At 42.0% G+C, this 15442-nt stretch overlaps 1 protein-coding gene across 1 annotated transcript; it reads left to right on the forward strand.

Moving 5' to 3' along the window:
• Positions 1-13730: 13730 nt before the first annotated feature.
• LOC117887512 (olfactory receptor 11A1-like) lies at positions 13731-14765 on the forward strand. Its single transcript, XM_034790163.1, has one exon. The coding sequence runs from the start codon at positions 13731-13733 to the stop codon at positions 14763-14765; it is 1035 nt and encodes a 344-aa protein (XP_034646054.1).
• The last annotated feature ends 677 nt before the right edge of the window (positions 14766-15442 follow it).

Genomic DNA, 15442 nt, shown 5'->3' on the forward strand with positions numbered 1-15442 from the left:
TACCTCAGTTGTAGCTGTGTTGAAGTCATAAGGCCGGATTAAAGAAAGATTAGGAGAGAGAGAGAGAGAGAGAGAGAGAGAGACTCTGTTGGTTTAGAGCCTTATCACGGATGCAGAAGACCAAGTACCCAGTAACCCTGCTGCACTTCCTCTCTAATATTTGAGCTAGATTGGATCAGCTTCAAGAGAAGAGACTTAGGGAGCCCCACATCAGCCTGTCTGCTACTCACAGCTGAGCAGGGTTTTTGTGAACAACAGTGGGGCCAGATTCTGCAATTTAGGTATCTAAAATGGCAGTTAGGTGCCCAAGTCCTTTTGGGTATCTAGCCTATTTTGACTAATTAAAACACACAAATTCCATCCAGCTTCTCTGTTTATCTCTCATTGAATTCAATATATTTAAAGCAGCATGTGAGTGCTGAGACCTCATGGCCTGCCGCTCCCTTCCCCTGGCTTTTTTCCAGGGGCTGCCACCAGCAGTGCACGCCAGAGACTGCACCTGTGCTGCCCGGCATGCAGAGGAGCAGGGCAGCAGGACAGGCACGGATGGACACCCCACCAGGGGAGCATGCAGTCCTCTCCTACAGCGCGCCCCCCAGCCAGCCCCTCACCAGCCTGTCTCCTCCGGGTGCCTGCTGTGGCGTGCAGAGCCGCCAGCACCAACCTCCAGCAGGAGTCCCGGGAGCTAGCAGGAGCCCGGCTTACCGGCTGTGAGAGCGCACCGCACCCCTCGCCTCCAGCACTGCTCTTAAACAGCTCTCTCCCTCACAGCTTCTGCCCCCACAGTGGTCCTCCCCGCAGGGGGTGCTGGATAGTGCTGGGCTGCCCGGCCCTGGGCCCCATGTAGTTGGGGGTATGTGTTTCATTGTAAATTCGCCTCTGCAATGTGCCCGATGTAAGGAGAAAACCCAATTCATCAGACCCTGAGAGTTGCCTTCCAGTTGCTGGTTCCAAGCCCCAAGATCCCTTTCCTAGGGAAAACAATGTCTTCCCAATGCAGGTTTAGCTCCCTTGAGGTGCTGGCTGACTTCATGTCCACAAGATATGGAGTATCTGCCTCACAGAGGCTGTCCTACCCATTGCACAGTGACCTGAAGAAATATTCTATGTATCTTGAAAGCTTGTCTCTTTCACCAATAGAAGTGGCCCAATAAAATATATTACCTCACCTATCTTGTCACTCAGATAGATAGTTTAGATAGATGCTGATGGAAGGATAAAGGCCACATAGAGAGGAACAAAGAGAAATAATGCTGATAGTTTACGGTGACATAACATATTATACAATCCACAATTATTCATAGCAATCACATGAGGAGATGTTCAGAAATGTACGGAGCAGTTTCTGATCTCTTGAAAAATGCACAGACCCATGTTGCTGGATATCATTAGTCAAACATCAGTGGTGAATATTGGGCTTGAGTTATTTGTGAAGTCCTCCTGATTTCTTTAAATGCTTTGACAAATAATTCGGATGGGCAATTTCTTTTACCCAGGGGTTGCTCAGGACCTGCTGATGCTGCATGTAGATAGCAACCACATTGAATGGGTGAATAGGTTTTTCTATCTGGCTAGTTGTTCGACAGCATGAGTTTCTATATCTGAAGAAGTCACACATCTGATGGGTCTTCTGTCAATGACATTTCAGAATCTTCAAGGGCCTCTGTTTGGGAGGCAGAATGTCTATGTGACAACTAAGAGACAAGTATTCAATATGGTAGTGATGACAACTCTGTTATACAGAGCAGAAACATATTCATTAAAAACAGCTGAGGAGAGGAAATTAAACAGTTTTCAATGTCAAAAGTCATGACATACCTTTGATATCCATTGATTTGATTTTTTTCACAAACAGGGAGATACTTAAATGATCCCAGCAAGTTGCAGTCTTACATTAGTTGAGAAGAAGATGACTGCAATGGTGGGGGTATGCACAATGTTCAGAAGACCGTATGCTTTTACAGAAGGTTTATAGAGCTGAGGTAGAGCTTGGCCACGTTTATTGTCAGCAAAGCACAGCACCAGAGCCCTATCCAAGGGATCACAGGGACACTAACATGTGTATTTCTGTGACAAGATGTTCTGGCAAACAGAGGCTAGGGACACCATTCCTACCCATCCTGGCTAATAGCCATTGATGGACCTATTCTCCATGAATTTATCTAGTTCTTTTTTTTAACCCTGTTATGGTCTTGGCCTTCACAACATCCTCTGGCAAGTAGTTCCACAGATTGACTGTGCGTTGTGTGAAGAAATACTTCATTTTATTTGTTTTAAACCTGCTGCCTATTAATTTCATTTTGTGACCCCTAGTTCTTGTGTTATGAGAAGGAGTAAACAACACTTCCTCATCTACTTTCTCTATACCAGTCATGATTTTATAGACCTCAAACATATCTCCCATTAGCCACCTTTTTTCCAAGCTGAAAAGTCTCCATTTTATTAATCTCTCCTCATACGGAAGCCATTCCATATCCCTATAATCATTTTTCTTGCCCTTTTCTGAACCTTTTCCAATTCCAATATATGAGATGGGGTGACCACATCTGCACACAGTATTCAAGCTGTGGGTGTACCATGGATTTATATAGAGGCAACATGATATTTTCTGTCCTATTATCTATCCCTTTCTTAATTATTCCAAGCATTCTGTTCATTTTTTTGACTGCTGCTGCATATTGAGTGGATGTTTTCAAAGAACTATCCACAATGTTTCCAAGTTCTCTTTCTTGAGTGGTAACAGATAATTTAGACCCCATCATTTTACGTATATAGTTGGGATTAGGCTTTCCAATGTGCATTACTTTGCATTTATCAACATTCAATTTCGTCTGCCATTTTGTTGCCCAGTCACCCAGTTTTGAGAGATCCTTTTGTAGCTCCCTGCAGTCTGTCTGTGTCTTAACTATCTTCAGTAATTTTTTTATTATCTGCAAATTTTGCCACCTCACTGTTTATCCCTTTTACCAGATCATTTATGAATATGTTGAATAGGACTGATCCCAGGACAGACCCCTGGGGGCACCACTATTTACCTCTCTCCATTCTGAAAACTGATCATTTATACTTACCCTTTGTTACCTATCTTTTAACCAGTTACCAATCCAGGAGCACACCTTCCCTTATCATCCTTGAGTGCTCCTTTAGAACCTCGATTATCCAGTAGCCACACTGGTTGTTTAGCAGACTTCCTGCTTCTGATGTACTTAAAAAAAATTGCTATTACTTTTTGTGTCTTTGGCTAACAGTTCCTCAAATTCTTTTTTGGCCTTCCTAATTGTATGTTTACACTTTATTTGTCAGTGTTTATGCTCCTTTCTATTTTCCTCACTAGGATTTAACATCTACTTTTTAAAGGATGCCTTTTTGCCTCTCACTGCTTCTTTTACTTTGTTGTTTAGCCACAGTAGCTCTTTTTTGGTTCTCTTACTATGTTTTTTTTTAATTTGGGGTATACATTTATGTTGAGCTTCTGTTATGGTGTCTTTAAAAAGTTTCCATGCAGCTTGAAGAGATTTCAATTTTGGCACTGTACCCTTTAATTTCTGCTTAACTAACCTCCTCATTTTTGTGTCGCTCCCCTTTCTGAAATTAAATGCTACAGCATTGGGCCACTGTGGTGTTTTTCCTGCCACTGGGGTATTAAATGTAATTATATTATGGTTACTATTATCAAGCGGTCCAACAATATTCACCTCTTGGACCAGATCCTGTGCTCCACTTAGGAATAAAATCAAAAATTGCCTCTCCTCTGGTGGGTTCCAGGACCAGCTGCTCCAAGAAGCAGTCATTTAAGGTGTCAAGAAACTTTATCTTTGCATCCTGTCCTGAGGTGTCATGTACTCAGTCAATACGGGGATAATTGAAATCCCCCATTATTATGATTATTATTGAGGTTTTTTTTATTTTAATAGCCTCTCTTTCACAGTCACTATCATCATCCTGCTCAGGTAGTCAGTAATATATCCCTACTGCTATATTCTTATTATTAGAGCATGGAATGTCTATCCATGAGATTTCTATGGTACAGTTTGATTCATTTATGATTTTCACTTCATTTGATTCTACGCTTTCTTTCAAATATAATGCCACTCCCCCACCAGCATGATTTGTTGTGTCCTTCCGATATATTTTGTAACCTGGTATTACTGTATCTCATTGATTATCCTCTTTCCACCAAGTTTCTGTGATGCCTATTATATCAATATCCTCATTTAATATGAGGCACTTTAGTTCACCCATTTTATTATTTAGACTTCTAGCATTGGTATATAAGCACTTTAAAAACTTGTCTCCTTTTAGCTGTCTGCCATTACACGATGTAATCGAATGGGACTCTTTTTCATTTGACTGTTTCTGATCAGACCCTGCCTGTATTTTATCATTTCCCATCCTCTTGTCCTCACTAGGACATAGAGATTCTCTATTAATAGATTTTCCCCTAAGGGGTGTCTGAACCATATGCTCCTCCGCACCTGTCAGCTTTCCCCCAGCCCTTAATATTAAAAAGATCATGGAGCAGTTTTTAAACTAAGTGCCAGCAATCTAGTTCCATTTTTGTTTAGGTGGAGCCCATCCTTCCTGTATAGGCTCTGCCTTTCCCAAAAGTTTCCCCAGTTCCTAATAAATCTAAACCCCACCTCCCTATACCATCTTCTCATCCACGCATTGAGACTCTGCAGTTCTGCCTGTCTAACGAACCCTGCGCATGGAACTGGGAACATCTCAGAGAATGCGACCATGGAGGTCCTGGACTTCAGTCTCTTACCTAACAGACTAAATTTGGCCTGAAGGACCTCTCTCCTATCCTTCCCTATGTCATTAGTACCTACATGTACCTCAACCACTGGCTCCTCCCCAGCACTACACATAAGTCTATCTAGATGTCTCGAGAGAGCTGCAACCTTCATGCCAGACAGACAACTCACCATGCGGTTCTCCTGGTCATCACAAACCCAGCTATCTATGTTTCTAATGATTGAATCACCCATTACTAATGCCTGTCTCTTTCTAATAGTTGGAGTTCCCTCCCCCGGAGAGGTATCCTCAGTGCGAGAGGATACCACAACATCATCTGAAGGAGGGTCCCAATTATGGGATTGTTTCTCTCTGCTCCAGTTAGATGCTCTCCTTCCCTGGGACTTTCATCCTCCTCAACAGCACAGAGGCTGTCAGACTGGGGGTGGGACCGTTCTACTGTGTCCCAGGAAGTCTCATCTATGTACCTCTCTGTCTCCCTCAGCTCCTCCAGTTCAGCCACTCTGGTCTCCAAAGCCCGTACATGCAGGGCCGGTGCAACCCATTAGGTGACTAGGCAGTCTCCTAGGGCGCTACAATTTGGGGGGCAGCGACCACGGTGGTATTTCAATGGAGGGAATTTCCGCCACCTCTGTGGGGGAGCGGCATTTCGGGGTGGGACCTTCCTCCGCCTAGGGCGGCGGAAAAACTGGTGGCGCTCCTGTGTACATGGTCTCTGAGGGCCAGGAGCTCCTTGCACCGAATGCACACATACGCCACCTGCTCATAGGGCAGGTAATCATACATGCTGCATTGGGTGCAATAAACTGGGTAGCCCCCACTCTGTTGCTGGACTTCTGCCTGCAGTCCCTTTTTACTCCTGCAGCTGGTTCTTTTGTTGTTGTTTTGTTTATATCAAGGAGGTGTTTTTAGGTTTTAAGATTAAAAAATGTTGAATTCTAGCCCCTGCTCACACTCTCCCTGTAAAAACTCCCTCCCTTGCTTATGAGCGGGCTTTTTAAAGCCCTGGTCTCCCTGAGTAGCCCCGCCCCCTGGTTAAGGGCTGATGGGTGCTGAAAGGCAGAAGGATCACAGCCTCCTTAAGAAGCTCTCAACCTGGCATAGCAGGCCTCTAGGCTCAGCACACATAGGGTCTGCACACTGTCCCCCAAACAAACAAACAGAGCACATGGTATATTTCAGTCAAGCAGAAAACACACCACAAGCACAAATTTTAAAAATAATATAAGCATGTTGTTACATTTTAAAAAGATGCTGTTTACTTAATTTCCATGACTAAATAACTATCATCTCTGTGATACAACTTAAAGAAAGATTTTAAGTAATTTTTTTCTCTAAATGCCTTGCATAGTAAGAAAAACCCCAGTAAAAATAGCTTACAGGAATGTAAAATGTGAAGAAATAAGTTCCTGAGGAATAACAATGTTATACAAAACCCTCATTCAAAGAAAGGTTTTACAATAATAAAATAAAATGTAAAAAGACATGTTATAGCTTTCTAACAGCTTAAAGGAGCTCTTATAAAAATACTGTGTTTTTTAAAGTTTTGCCTAAACAAAGTAAAATTGCCCCGAATACAAAAAGACAACCCAGCAAGAACTGCTCTGCCTTAATTTTTTAAAAAAGCTTTAAAAATCCAGGGTACAGTTGAAAACCCCATAATTGATGGGTTTTACAATAATTAAAAAAAAAAAAAAAAGACAAAAGCCACAGCTCATGTTAAACTGAAGTTGGGCCTCAAGCTAACGTTGCAGTTGGGGTATGTCTGCACCGCAATTATGGGGTGTGACTGCACCTGTGTAGACACACCCTGTGTAGACACACCCCATGTAGACACACCTGAGTCAGCTTTAATCTAGCTAGCTCAGGTACTGGAGCAATTGAGCTGCACCAGCCTGTGCTTCAGCTTGGGCTGTAACGGCCCACCCGGAACTCTGTGAATTTACTTACATGGCTAGTCTCAGCTGAGGCGTGCGCTACTGCAGCTTTAATGCTCCAGTACTTGGTAGCTAGAGTAAAGCTCGCTGGGGACTGTCTACACCAGCTGAAATCACACCCCATGATTGCAGGGTAGACTGACCCAAAGACAAGCCCATAAACTCAACCCCAAGAATGCAAATTTAATGAGACAGGTCTGAAAAAATGATGAGAATAATCATGAGATATTGAAAAAAGATACATTGTTGGAGTGGGGCTTATTCATCTTCTGGCTCCTGGGCATTTAGAGGTCACATTTCCAGCTTTTCTCTGCAACCATGAGGGCTAGAATCTTACTCCTTTGAAAGGTGAGGTTTGCTGGAAATCTCAAGACTCTTGAAGCTGGGGGTTTAAGAGAAACACCAAATATCATGAGACTGGCACTAAAATCATGAGCACTGGCAACAGAGGCCACTTAGGTGCTCAGGTCACTTTCGACGGAATATGCTCTTCGTACTCCCTTAACACGTTTTAAACATCCCACTTCTTAGGGATTTGTTTATGGTCCATTATTGAGTATCTATCTCCTATATGTCTTAAATACTTTGGGAATCCTACCCTAGATAGATACATAGAGTGGTGCCATGTGAGCATTGACTAACCAACATATATGTATATGTAGCTTACAAATTCTAACACAGAAATTTACACTGTGCAGAATCATAATATTACAGCTGCCTGGAAAACAAATGTGTCTGCAAGATTTTCCTGTGGGCTTTCCTAGTTTACAAAGGGAAAGGAAGTAAGAAAAGATTTTTGTGCCCAGCTCTGAGCCATGTTACAATCTCATTTACACCCCCTGGTAAATGTGGAGTAACTTTACTGAAGCTGATGATGTTACTCCACATTTACACTGAGGTTAGAATCTGGCCTGTTATTTATAATGGTGAGTTTTTTTCTTGCTTGCTAATTTCCAAATATTTTTTTCTTGTGCTGTGTGTGACAATAACACTTTACAACCCTCTTTCCTTCTGCTTGTTGAGTTTTAGGTGAGTCACCACACCTAACTTTTAGGTGCCTAGAAAATCACTGGGATCACAAAGCCTGAATTAGGTGCCCAGGCCCCTATGCAATGAATGGGAGAGATAGACACCTAAGAATGGGATCCATAAAAGCCAGCACATGCTGGGAGCTGACCGAGCTAGCCCATAGGAGATGCCAAGGATAGGGCTGTGTGCTAAGCCCAGCCCCTAGCAGGGAGTTCAGTGTCTACTTTTGCTTGGGATGCTCAGCTGTGAACATTCTCTTTGAGTTAGGAGCCTAACACGTTTCTTGCAAGAAGCTGAGGTGGGAGGAAGATGAATTCCATAGTGACTTCTAACCCAAATCTTAGAGCACTCCCCTGGAATGCAGGAGACACCCCACCCCAAGTTCCCCCCATCTGTGGGGGCAGAGGGATTTGAACAGGGATCTGCCACGTCTCAGGTGAGTGCCAGAACCACTGGGCTATGGGATATTCTGACATGGTGTACCCTCAGTCGCTCCTACTGAAGCTGTTCCACTGTGGCTGAATAACAAAAGGTCAAAGGAATGGGATTCTGGGCCATTCCCTTCCTAGGTAATTGCTCTAACCACCAGGGTATAGAGTAATTTTCATGCTGTCTCAGGCCAGGTCGATACAACACACTTACTTCGGTATAACTACGTCGCTCAGGGGTGTGAAAAATCCACACCCCTGCGCGACGTAGTTATAGCAACCTTAATCCCCACATGTAGACAGTGGTATGTTGGCGGGAGATCCTTTTGCAGCGGTGGAGTTACTAAACTGTTGGGAAAGCTCTCTCCCGTCAGCTTAGAGTGTCTTCATCAGAAGCACTACAGTGGCACAACTTCATTAGTGTAGTTGGGACTCGAGCTATATACATTTTGTTTTTTTCTATCTAACTCCACTGGAGGTCAATGGATGAGCGTCACTGATTTTTACCAGGTGGCGATCTGGCCAACTGACTCCAAAGAAGCCAATGATTTAAGCCATCTGGGAAGCTGTTCCTTTGTCTTCCTACTGAGATCACAATCTGACCTATTATTTGTAATAAAGTCCTCTTCTTTTGCTCGTTAATTTCTGTATCACTGGCCCTGGTATGTTTGTAATAAGATGGTGCAACCTTCTTTTGTGCTGTCCATTGAACATTCAATAAATAAAACCTATAATGCATCAGAAATCTTCTGGGTATGTCTCACGGCTTCCTAATAGTTCACAGTAAATTGGAACAAAAGGGGATAGATTTTCAAATATGCCTAAATTAGAATTTTTGAAAAATAGTCTGATAAAAGGATTTTCAGAAAATAGGATTTTATCAACAACAAAATGTATCCATCTTAGAGCGATTGTTTCAGGCCCTCTCCAGATGCAGGTAGATGTTGCTGCATTGGTCTGACTTAGGGAAGTTTCCCCTCATGGATATTGGTTCAGGCTCTCTGCAGACTCAGGGAGATGCTATTCTAGTAGTTACTCTTGGTTCAACTTTTCCAGATTTCTGCACTGCCATGACACTCATGAATGTATTCACAAACACAGTGCTGATTTCTAAATAATCAGAAGAAAGACATAACATGGTTCCCAAGGAATCAAAGCTTGGTTTTTATTTATTTACATATGTATGAAGACATTAAAACAAATTTGATCAGTTCTAACTTCTTAATACTGTGCTCAGGTTTTAAGTCTGTAAGTGATTGGAGTGAAGGTTGTTATTGTTCACAGAACGTTGGAAGAAGAAGAAGATATCTGGATGTTTCAATGACTATCTCCTCGCTTCAGTTTTCAGTAGCAATGGTTCCAAGGTGAAAAATCCAGATCCAAAGTCTGGGGACATTCAAATGTAAGAAAATGTTTTGAGGCCTTCCAGCAATCTGACCATTGGGTCTAACTCACTATAGATCTCCAGCTGATACGTGCACCCCCTTGAAAGACATGGCTCAGCCGACCTAAGCCCCAGTATAGACACTCGGTATAGAATTCTTCCGTCATCCTAGCTACCACCTTTCGAGGGGGTGGATTTTCTACAGCAACAGAGAAAACCCTTCCAACACTGTAGCAAGTATCTACACTACCGTTGTGCAGCTGCAGTGATACAGGTGTGTTAGTCTGGTGTTTGTAGTGTAGACACAACCTCAATTTCCATCAGTGGTATGGAGCAGTCAGAGCATATCAATGAATCTGGTCTATGTTTCTAGAAACCAGGCTGGGCTAAGATTTTCAAAAGGAACTAGTGAATTTGTGATCCCAACTTCAAAAACCTTAAAGGTGCCTGATTTCCAAAAGGCAGGTGGCTCAACACTTTTTGAAAATCCAGACCCTTTAAATCTATCTAATCTTTCCAAATTGCATATCATCATGTGTAGGATTCTGGAAAGACTTACCCATTGACGTCTCATTACTAAATTTAAAACATGCATACTTTTTCATGAGTGCTCCAATTATTATTCTTATTATTTTCCCTCAATATTACATCCTGGTGAGGTTTTTTTGTTCGTTTGTTTAACAATAGCCTTCATAACATACAAGATCTTTTAGAATAAATAAGGGAAAGCTTCTGTCTAAAATATACCTCCATGAGTCACCAATAAATTCTGACCACAAACACATGGGAAAAATGTGGAAAAACTGAGGGAGATCCTGAAATGTTAAAGGAAAGAAGTAATAGGAAAGAGGTAATGATGGTCAAACTCCATCAAAGATACTGGAGATACAGCAAAACTGAATCTGCTTCCTAGCATGAAATGAGGGTGGTGGAGGGTCGCCAATAACCCTGGTGCCCCAGGCTGGCAATGGCTACAGAATGATGATCCTATTGCACCTCTCTGCTGATTTGTCTGATGACCAATCAACCCCTCCTCAGCTCTTCCAGTCTCCATGGATTGAAGCTCTCTGTTCTAAAACCCACCCCTGTATCATATGGAGAAGAAAAGCTTGTGTTGTTATGGAAGGCTGACCTCTTTGTCACTTACTACTAAGGATGGCTCAGGTTGCTGGGCAACATCACAGCAGATGCTCTTTGGGAACAATTCCAACATGGTCACCAAAATATATATGGAGGTGACTGCCACACAGCACATGGGGAATGGTGCTGTGAAAATGATAATCTGTGTCTGTGCAGGTGCATTGGGCATGAATTTATATAGAGACATTAAAAATTGAAGAAGCAGACGCCTCTCTTTTGGCGTTATTCTCCTCTCATTTACCCCAGTTTTATAGCAATGCAGCTCTATTAAATTCAGTGCAGCTATTCCTGATTTATACTAGAGTAAGTGAAAGGGGAATTATTTCCTAATAAACTCCTCAAAAAGCTTAAATCTTCATTTTATTTTTCATGTTAACTTAGTTACTGTAATTCACTTTTAAGTGTGCATATTTATTTTTATTTATTTATTTATTTATATTTTATTGATTTCCCTGACACACAGAAAAAAAGTAATGGGAGAATTAAAAATAGAAGAAGAACAGAAAGGTAAAGGAATTGGATATGAGGGTAAAGAAGGGAAGAAGCAGAGTAAGGAGGGCAAAGGAAAGCAACATCTTGATTTCCATCCACTAGGGACGAATGGACAGCTTTTAAAAGTTAAAGCTAATCTTTTCAAGTATGTCTGAGATCGTTCTTCTAAATGTTACCTGCCCTTTAGCTGGCATGTCACCCAGGTCACTGTGCCAAGCTTCTATCCCTAGAGGCAATCTGGTCACTTCTTCTCTACTAGCTGAAAGCTTGTGCTCTCACACAAGTGTAATTTGTGAACTCGTGTGTTAAAAAGCCCCAAAATGGCTGAGAACTTAAAAACTGGACAATAACAGACCGTTAATCCCAGTGATAATGGAACCGAGCAATAATCTAAACAGAAAGCTCTGTCAACCATGCTTGTAACTGTTTCCATCATTTCATATAGATTCAACAGAAAGTTTAGTTTTCAGAGTGATGTTAGGGGTTACTGTGTGTTCTGGTTGAGTTGTATGGGTGGTTGTGTTGATTTGTGTGTTCCTTGTGTCATACCGGGACATTTATGTTAATTTGTGCAGGTGTGCACTGTAGTGAGGGGCTATGTGTGCTTGGGGTAATTGTGTGTGATTAGTTGTTTTATTATGTACGTGGTTGTGTTGATTTGTCAGCCTTCTCGATGTCATCCATTATTGGCTCTCCTTTCCTGACAGCTATAGGACCCCCACTTTTCTTCATCTTTTTCTTGCTCCTAATGTACTTATAGTTCCTTTTCTTATTTATGTCCCTTGCTAGGTGTAACTCATTTTGTGCCTTAGCCTGATTTTGTCCCTATGTACTTGTGGCATTCTTTTGTACTCATCCTTAGCTATTAGTCTATGCTTCCACCTTTTACAGGATCCCTTTGCTTTTTCAGGCTTAGTATGCTTTAGAGTGACACGCAGAGTCACTATCCTGGAATCTTACTATATAGATTTTAAGTTCAACTGAGACAGTCATGGCCAATGTTTGGAATTTCAACCTGTCTGCCCTATTTTTGCCATTGACAATCTCCCTTTATGGCAATTAGATGAACAAGTCCTTTGAAACACTTTCAGCATTTCAAAAACCTCAGTCCCTTCATTTCTAATTCTGGAAAATTACTAGATTCTTGTGGACTAGGGCATACACACCTGAATGAGTGAGTGTGTGTTGGGGGGTAGGGAAGTGGAGGGAGGGGTGAGGGCATGTATGGGCTTGGGCATTAATTGTGTGTCAGATTATATCTGTAGTTATGTTGAACAGATGAAGAACATATTTCCACATATGTGACCTCATTCCATCATATTGCCAAATTTCAACCCTATCTGTGCTTTCTGGCAGTAGCAATGAGGTTACAAAAATGGTGATGGTCAAATAACCCATGACAACAGCGCTTTTAGTAGCAAATCTCTGATGGTCATCAGAATCCTTGCATCTCATAGGTGACTCTAGAAACCAGCAGATCCTCTTCTTTGGATGATTGAATATCCCCATGGGTTTGTCTATGGGACTATTTAAAATTTTAGTCACAGTGGAAACCTAGATGCAACTGTGACATCTGGGTCCTGTTCCCCTCTCTGAACTGACACCGAACTGTTGTCATTGGCTCCAGCTTCTGAATCCCATGTGCTGCTGAGCCCCCTGATCTAGGTAGTGACTGATCACTGTTCCTAGCTCTGTCTCTCTCAGCACATTCACACTGCTTCACAAGGGGTAAGCCATTCAGTGTTAATCACCCTTGATGGCTTTGTCACTGCAGAAATTGAGATGAAAATATAAACTTGTGCTGTGACTGTGAGGCATGGTTAAGTTCTCTTCCTATTGTGTATTGAAAGTTATGCATGGTCACATAGCAGCATTATAGCATTTAGAAAATACATAGCACTCATTAACAGATATTAAAGAACTTTGTAAAGTGTCTTAAGTAGCATCTCCATATTACACAAGAGCAACAGAGCATATGCTGAGAGCTCTTGTTTCATAAACCTCAAATCACATTAAGAGAACAGTAAGTGGTATTGTCATCAACAATTTCACAGAGGAGGTAACAGAGGCACAGAGAGAGGAAAGGACAATCTCAAGGTCGGAGTGGATGAGCCAGGAATAAAACCCAAGTCCCTGGAATTGAATTCTTGTATCCACTCCACTGGAATCTGCTGGACTCTGCAGTGTAAGTAAGGCTAAATTAGGTATGAGCCCAGCAATGGCCTTTGGCTTGGGTTTTCACAGGAGCCCAGGAAAGTGGCATTTAATTCTCTTAGTCTCCACTGATAATCTCAGACATTGTGGCTAAAGTAATATACAAGTATGGTCAGGAGTTCTGCAGCTGAGATGTGTTCAACCATAGAGATACCAGACAATAGGAACATTTCCAAGGTGATTCCACTTAGGGCCTTAGGAAAAAATTTCCCCAAAATACCACCACCAACTGGTGTCGTTACTTAACCGTTGGGACGGAACCAGCAGGGAGAAGCCAGAATTGAAATGCTGACCACTTTGAAATGGAAGTCTCACTGTAAATTACAACAAATTTTGCATTTCCCCTAGATGAAACCCACAACAAACAAATGCCATGGAAATCAAACAACCATCACAGAATTCATTCTCCTGGGATTGGGGACATTCCCTCAACTGCACATTCTTCTCTTCCTGCTGTTTCTAGTGATCTACATTGTGACTCTGGCCGGGAACATCCTCATCATTGCACTAGTTGTGGCTGATCAGCACCTTCACACCCCCATGTACTTCTTCCTGGGGAACTTGTCCTGCTTAGAGACCAGTTACACCTCGGCTATCATGCCCAGGATGCTGACCAATCTCTTGACTGGGGACAGAACCATTGCTGTTCATGCCTGCCTCACACAATTATATTTCTTTGCTTCTCTGATAGGCGCTGAATGTTATCTCTTATCTGTGATGTCTTATGATCGGTATTTAGCGATATGCAAACCTCTGCATTATTCAGCACTCATGAATGGCAGTTTCTGTATCAAGCTGGTGGCCGGGACATGGATAGGTGGATTTATGTCTGTTGCCTTCTTAATATCTATGATGTCACAATTAACATTCTGTGGGTCCAATGAAATTGACCATTTCTTTTGTGATTTTCGCCCAATAATGAAACTGTCCTGCAGTGACACCCACACCCTGGAAGTTACTGCTTTCATAAATTCCTCCATATTTATATTGCTTCCATTTCTGTTGACCCTAGCATCCTATGGTAGTATCATCTCCACCATCCTGAGAATTCCTTCCATCACCGGGAGAAAAAAGGCCTTTTCCACCTGCTCCTCTCACCTCATTGTGGTGTCAATTTTCTATGGAACTCTAGTCATTGTATATTTGTTATCAGACTCTGATGCACTGAGGGACCTGAACAAAGTGTTCTCTATCTTTTATGGAGTCCTCACCCCATTGGTCAACCCCCTGGTATACAGCTTGAGAAACAAGGAGGTGAGGGAAGCCTTGAGAAAAACTGTCCTTAGTTTGCAAGATCATATCTCCATGATTGGTCCATTAAATATATATATAAAAAATCTGACTCACACAAGTAGTCTATACTCATCTTTGTGTGCCTGTTGAACTCATGCATATCAGAATCAGGACTCCCTGAAAGCAAGTGCAGACTCTGGGTGCTGCCTGCCTCTGGCAGTCTGACACATTTTGGAGGAAAATTAGAACACCAAGCCAAAGCCTTAAAAATACACTGCACCTCCTGCTCCCACTCTAAGGTCTGAAGAAAACTGTGTATCCTCCCTGATCTTGGATTATTTATTCTTGGAGTCTGGATGACTTTGCAAGTAAATACCTTAATTAGTTCATGAGAATAAAATAATTAAGAATGTGTTCTGCTTGAAATTTAGCTTTTACCATCGCCTTTCTTTCTCCCGAGTGATCTTAAAACTGGAATAAACATACTCTTCACACTTTCCACAGTGTTAATCCTCATTTCAAATAAGTGTGTAGGCTTCATTTGAAGATATTAGGTTTAATAAAGCTAAATTGTTAAGAAAAGTTGTGTCTAATCATTAGATTAGAATGACCTGACCTACTGACTCGGCCGTGTGTAAAATTTATCCTTAAAGTTGGGCCATGGTGACATCTGAGGTAATTCAATGAATCCTCACTCTTTTTCATCTGATAATTTGCATACTACAGTTCTATTAGATGAAATGGCTCCAAGGGAAGGTAACTATACAGGTGGGCCAAGTGTTGTCAATGATGGCTTGGCCCCCATTGGTGTTATTCAAGGCTCCATG

Source organism: Trachemys scripta, chromosome 14 (genome assembly GCF_013100865.1).
Source record: "Trachemys scripta elegans isolate TJP31775 chromosome 14, CAS_Tse_1.0, whole genome shotgun sequence".
In the NCBI taxonomy this organism is placed as follows: Eukaryota; Metazoa; Chordata; order Testudines; family Emydidae; genus Trachemys; species Trachemys scripta.